The sequence below is a fragment of the Zingiber officinale genome, chromosome 10A (genome assembly GCF_018446385.1).
Source record: "Zingiber officinale cultivar Zhangliang chromosome 10A, Zo_v1.1, whole genome shotgun sequence".
NCBI lineage: Eukaryota > Viridiplantae > Streptophyta > Magnoliopsida > Zingiberales > Zingiberaceae > Zingiber > Zingiber officinale.
Window position 1 is genome coordinate 98,864,042 of NC_056004.1, and position 6,416 is coordinate 98,870,457.

At 36.4% G+C, this 6,416-nt stretch overlaps 1 protein-coding gene across 2 annotated transcripts; it reads left to right on the forward strand.

The window, feature by feature from the left end:
• The first annotated feature begins 1,053 nt into the window (after positions 1-1,053).
• On the forward strand, positions 1,054-5,943 carry LOC122027350 (GTP 3',8-cyclase, mitochondrial-like). Of its 2 annotated transcripts, none has more exons than XM_042586298.1 (7): positions 1,054-1,494; positions 1,648-1,716; positions 2,300-2,905; positions 3,001-3,168; positions 3,248-3,439; positions 5,391-5,459; positions 5,759-5,943. In XM_042586298.1, the coding sequence occupies exons 2-7, from the start codon at positions 1,654-1,656 to the stop codon at positions 5,840-5,842; spliced, it is 1,182 nt and encodes a 393-aa protein (XP_042442232.1). In that variant the 5' UTR covers positions 1,054-1,494; positions 1,648-1,653; the 3' UTR covers positions 5,843-5,943. The 2 variants fall into 2 exon arrangements, with proteins under 2 accessions (XP_042442232.1, XP_042442234.1); XM_042586300.1 differs by having other exon boundaries at positions 1,054-1,471.
• The last annotated feature ends 473 nt before the right edge of the window (positions 5,944-6,416 follow it).

Below are 6,416 nucleotides of genomic sequence, written 5' to 3' on the forward strand. Positions count from 1 at the left end.
CTAAATTTTTATACATAAGTTGATTCGGCATTAGATAAAAAAAATGAAACAAAGTTCCCTTTTTTTATATATCTAGTTTCAATTTATTTATTGGTTTAAGTGTTATATATCAAAATCAAATAAATTATCAATTTGTTTTGAACTATTTGATTATTAATGTAGTGGTATAAAGAATATGATGTTTTGTCCTAATTTTAAACAATTTAGATTTAGTCATGTCTCGCATTATTGGAAGGGAAGGGATGGGGGGAGTACGGATAAATTCCAGCATAATTATTTTATTTTTATTTTTATTTTTATTTTTTTTATAAGGGTAGGGCAAAGGATGAGTTCTTTCCATAATTGGTCATGGTCCTCTTTCCATAATTGGTCATGATCCTGTTGGCCAATTATGGAAAGTCATTTTGTCGATGTGTGGTTCATCCTCTGGATCGTAAATTACGGTCCAGAGAATTCTGACTGATCTCGTTGTGAGGTGTCAATCAATTTGTGTGGTGTGGTCATCCTCTAGACCGTAAATTGATGGAGAATGATAACCTCATGTATAAAATAAGTAGGGATCATCACTCTCCATCAATAATGGAGAGTGGTCCATCCTCTAGTCCACGTTTTGTGGACCAGAGGATCCACATTCGTTGTGTAGCTTAGATCAGCAAAACGCGGACTAGAGGATGAATCACTCTCTACCATTGGTGGAGAGTGATGACTCCATATATAAAATAAGTGGGGATCATAACTCTCCATCATTGATGGAGAGTGACCCATCCTCTAGTCCGCGTTTTGCGGACCAAAGGATTCATGTTCGTTGTGTAGCTCAGATCCTATGATCCGTAAAACACGGACCAGAGGATGGGTCACTCTATATCATTGGTGGAGAGTGATGACCCCATGTATAAAATAAGTAGGGGTCTATCACTCTCCATTAATGAGAGAGTGACCCATCCTCTAGTCGACTTTTTGCGGACTAGAAGATCCGCGCTCCCACTTGTGGGGTGTAGATGCTGGTAGCTTTCTTATTAAATAGTTCGAGCACTCCTACCATTTATAGCCATGAAGAGAGCCGGCAAGTGCATATGGTAGCCATCTCCGATCTTTAGTTTATTCCGCTGGATCGATCATCTGCCTCTGACGCCTCTGCCTCAGCCAAGTAGTTTATTCCGAGGCGATGACGGAGGAGCTGGGAATTTGAATGGAAGGAAGATGGAACGAAGCGGCATTTCGCAGTGCGAAGAGCAGCGAGTGGGTTGAATATAGGAGGAAGACGACCCACGCGCTCATAGCCAATCCGAAACCGTCAACGCATCTACTATAAGTAGGGAGAGAGGTAACATCAATAAATTCGAAAGTCATGTTTGGCGCATTGCGATTAACGAGTAAAAGGGCGAGCCGTGTCCGAATGCTCCGACGAACTCAAATTGCTTCTTCCTCAGCCGCCTCGAATTCCGCTTCCGTGCTCTGATTCATCCAGCAAGTGCGTTTCTCCCCAAAGAAAAAGTATATGTTTCTATTGATTCTTTTTTCTTCGGCTTTTCTTCAACTCTAATTTGTGCCAGAAAAATTATCCCTGAATTTGTTTGGTGTTTTGCGTGAATGGACTCAGGAGATCTGAAGTTGATATTTTTTTTGTTGTTGTTGTTTTTTGTTTAGCCTAGCATGAGGGGACTCGTTCTGGATCTCCTTCGCCGCCGTTTTCCATTTCAAAAATTCAATTTTGGGGTAATTTCTCGAATCTCCATTCTTCTTCTTCTGTTGTTGTTGTTGTTGTATAGAAAAAGAAAAGAGTAAACGAAAGAGCTCACTCATTGGACTGAGCTCGTTGCAGATACTATGCAATTCTGTGTTTTTTGGAGAAGGGAATTAGGAGATAAATAAAGTTGTTTAAGTGAAGAAAAATGGAAAGCTATGATTTGTATTACTATATCTTGCCATTCTATGTTCCTCTCCATATGCTAAAACTTATTTTCTTCAATTTCTTCCCAATTTGAGCAAAAGTAAGATGGAATTCAATGTGTGTGGTGTGCTAATTTTTTTTTTCCTTGCAATATTCATGTTTGTGGTTTTATTAAATTGTTTCCTTTCTTTTTTTTTACAAATTTAATGACCTATATTACAGTGTATGTCTCCCATGATACTGATGCCAATATTGGCATTCAGTTTTTGCAGCTGGTGACACAACATAATGGAGTTTTTATGTGACTTGAGATGATCTGCAAAATGCATTCCTTGATATGAGAGCATGTGATGCAGCTAGCAAACTTAATTTTAAGTTTGGCCTTATGACTTTTTGTTCCATGAACAGGTTGATGGCCATAAACTTGAATACAGTTGTCTTACAACTTTTAATGGACGAAGCTGTTCAAGGTCGATGGCATCTGCAACTTCTACTGATATTTTATCTGAAGTGCCACCAAAAGTTACATATAACCCTCTGTCTGATATGCTGGTTGATTCATTTGGGAGGTTCCATAATTACTTGAGGATCTCATTGACAGAGCGTTGCAATCTCCGTTGCCAGTATTGCATGCCTGAGGAAGGTGTCGAACTTACACCTAATTCCGAGCTCCTTTCGCATGATGAAATCATTCGACTTGCAACTCTCTTTGTGACTTCTGGAGTGGATAAAATTAGGTTGACAGGAGGAGAACCTACAATTAGGAAAGACATAGAAGAGATATGTTCAAGTCTTTCCAACTTAAAAGGTCTAAAAACACTTGCTATGACCACCAATGGGATAGTTCTTTTGAAGAAGCTTCCGAGATTGAAGGATTGTGGTGTTAATGCTATAAATATTAGTTTGGACACATTGGTTCCAGCTAAGTTTGAGTTCATTACTAGACGGAAGGGTCATCAGAAGGTCATGGAATCCATAAATGCTGCAGTAGAACTTGGATACAATCCCGTGAAGGTATCGTTAATGCATTTTAAGAATCTTTCTTGCCAATTTTTCTTGTTAGAGTGACTCTTTATGCATAATGGCATGGTCTCTGTTTGCTTTATCAGATAAATTGTGTTGTGATGCGTGGGCTAAACGACGATGAGATTTGCGATTTTGTAGAGATGACAAGAGAGAAACCCGTCAATGTTCGCTTTATTGAGTTCATGCCATTTGATGGGAATGCATGGAATGACAAAAAACTTGTTCCTTATGCAGAGATGCTGGATAGAGTGGTAAGGTATATTTCTGCCAAATATTTGTATTGCCAGCTTACCTGTGCTATGATAAATTCCTTGGTAAAACTTCCTGCAGAGACAAAGGTTCAAAAATGTAGAAAGGTGTAAGGATCACCCTACTGATACAGCGAAAAATTTCAAGATCGAAGGTCATTGTGGAACTATCTCATTTATTACATCAATGACCGAGCACTTTTGTGCTGGTTGCAATAGATTAAGACTCTTAGCAGATGGAAACTTCAAAGTATGCCTGTTTGGTCCATCAGAGGTAAGGCATTTACAAAGGTTCTTTGCCTATTTTTATCGTTTAGCTTGTATTTCGTCTTAGATGTTTATAACAGTATCTCTACACCTGATGTTTTTGTTTGTTCTTCCACATATTGTATGTTAGAATAAGATAAGATCTTCCATAAGATGTTAAAAACATTGTCTGTAGATAGATCATGCATTTTCTTATTCAACATATTGTTTACCATCCAATACCTTGGTGCCCTTCTGTTGGGTTCGGAGCGCAGCGGAAGATATATATTGAATTATGGATCTTTCGTGGTACATATAGTTTTACACAAAATAATATAAAACATACCTTGAGTCCTTGATAGGTGTGAATAATATCACAGCCAAATAAGACAGATAAGAGTCCCATGTATGACTCCTCTAGCGATATCCACGCGTACTAGATCACGAACTTAACACGATCCATTAGGTGCTAGCCTCTTAGATCGACAAAACCTTGGAAGCACTACGATCTCTTCCGAACGAAGAAAAAGTTGATGAGGGAAACTCGGAGAGAATGAATTCTCCTCTTGCATCTTTCCGAGGATGGCTACTTATAGCCTCCAAAGAATACGAAGAGTTAAGTTCTCAATAAATTCATTATTTATGATCTTCATTAATTAGGAAGATGAAGAGTTATAGACTCCATAAATTTTTCATTTATAACCTTCATTATGATAACTCTTCAAATTATTCATTAATTATCATTATGATGACTCTTCGAATTCTCCATTAATCATCATGATTATGGCTATTCGAATTCTCTCTTCTTTGTATCAAATAAATTCATATTTGATCTTGATCTCGACTAGCTTCCGATACCATTGTTCATGTCTACATGCTATGCGTGTGACCCTCTAGGTTTTATACACGAAGACAGTATAAATCCATACACAGATTAAGGTAACCGTCTAGCAACAGTTTTTAGCCACCCAACGCGATAAAATTAATATCAGTCATAAACTGTAAACCACTATGAACCGATTACTATGTAATTCAATCTCTTCATCTAAGTCTACATCCCAATTAATTCGATACATTATGCATCATTACCAAATTAATTGTTTTACTTGATTTCCAAGATATAATAGACTCCTCTTGAATGATAAATCATTCCTCCCATGACCATGGATTTTGAGTCACTAATATCTCTATCAAGCGGTCAGGATGTTAACTCCTAATCCAAGAGAGCGATGAATCCTCTATTGACTCAACACTATTCTCTCTACGCTTTGTCATACACCCAACTACCGTATTAATCACAATCCAATTAAAGACTGCTTTTAACGGCATCAAAGCACATAACTCCACGCATAGAATAAATGAAGGTCTCAAGTCAAAAGATCAGTTACACTCGTTCATAAGAGGAATAACCAATGATGCTTAATATGTGATATCCTCTTGAGCGGGTCGTGTCTAGTGTACCTCTAAACTCAAGTCACCCCCAAGTACAACTTGGATATCCATCCCTCCGGTCTATCTCGACCTAGTCATATTCAGCGTTGATCTAGATATCCATGTCCCCTCTAGATATCTATCCGATCAAGAACTATTTTCATATTAATATACACATTAATCTGTGGGGCTTTATCATTAATTATATATGTACAGAAAAGTAAATAATTAATGATAAATACTTGCTTTTATTAAATAATTATCCACAAAATATATAAAGAGTGTCTTGGCATATAAATGCACACACTAACACCTTCCTTATTACATGTATCGAACAAGAACTGTCATTTTTATATAGCAATGAAAATGTTATCAATGCAATGGACCTTGTTTACTACCAACGATTCATGGCTAGGTACCATGTATAGGCTTTCTAATATGGAAGTTAACTGACCATCATCTGACACTTCAAACATTCAAATAGTAGAGTTGCCACTATATGTAGCCTTTCCATACTGGATATTAACCGAATAGTCACTTATATGTAGGTGAGTTTGAGAGATCCATTGCGTGCCGGTGTTGATGACCTCGTGTTGAAGGAAATTATCGGAGCTGCGGTATGTACAACTCTTTTTTCAATTGAAATTCTTGAGCACAATGTTACTTGTGATTAAGATGCATCATTTGTTTTTCTCAATTAAACTATATTTGCCTCAACTCTTTGGTCTAACTACATGAATCTTTTCCTTCCATTGAGTTATATAAAAGTTTGGAGTAGATGAAGAGGATTGAAAGAACCTAATCAATCGAAAAATAAAATTTCCTTCCATACATTTAGTGCTCTATGTTATTGTTCATCTCAACTATATCATCAATTATTTTCTGTCTAGAATTTATACCACCACTTTCTTATCAGGTAAAGAAGAAGAAAGCTGCGCATGCCGGGATGTTTGATCTCGCAAAAACCACAAACAGACCTATGATACATATCGGCGGTTGAAGTGATTGTATTTTAATTACTCGGAAGTATTGTGTGAAGAATAAGAAGGAAACATTGCCCTCATCATTCTGTAATATGATTGTGTTACTAAGCTTTTATGATCCCTACAATTCGAAGGGTGTTGTAGCTAAGTAAGTGAACTTTAGTGGGTGAACTGAAATTTCTCTCGATTTAAAACGGAATAAAAATAAAATTAAAAAAAAAACGAACTAAAATATTTGGTTTGGTCCGGCCGCTCCGACTCTTTTAGAAAATTCTACAATTAAAGGATTAGTATTAAAAATCGGTGTTAATTTGGATGGATTCGGATTCAATTAAAAATTGGCCATCCAAAAAGAATTTTAATCCAGAATGAACTCTATCCGAAAGCTCAGAACACAACACAAGATAACTCGAATAATCTGTCTAATTTGATTTTTTTTTTCTCTATAATTTTTTTATTGTTACGTCAATATTTTATTATTATTATTATTATTATTATTTTATTTATGTATATAAAATATTTTAATTTGAACTTAATCCAAAACTAAATCAACTCAAATTTTCAATCCGAATATGACCTAAACTCAAAATC

Bases quoted from the DNA above. Each gene is read 5' to 3' on its own strand.
- LOC122027350 (XM_042586298.1), top strand. From the start codon at position 1,654: ATGAGGGGACTCGTTCTGGATCTCCTTCGCCGCCGTTTTCCATTTCAA. The intron at 2,906-3,000 runs GTATCGTTAATG...TTGCTTTATCAG, and splicing joins TTGGATACAATCCCGTGAAG to ATAAATTGTGTTGTGATGCG. The intron at 5,460-5,758 runs GTATGTACAACT...CTTTCTTATCAG, and splicing joins AGGAAATTATCGGAGCTGCG to GTAAAGAAGAAGAAAGCTGC.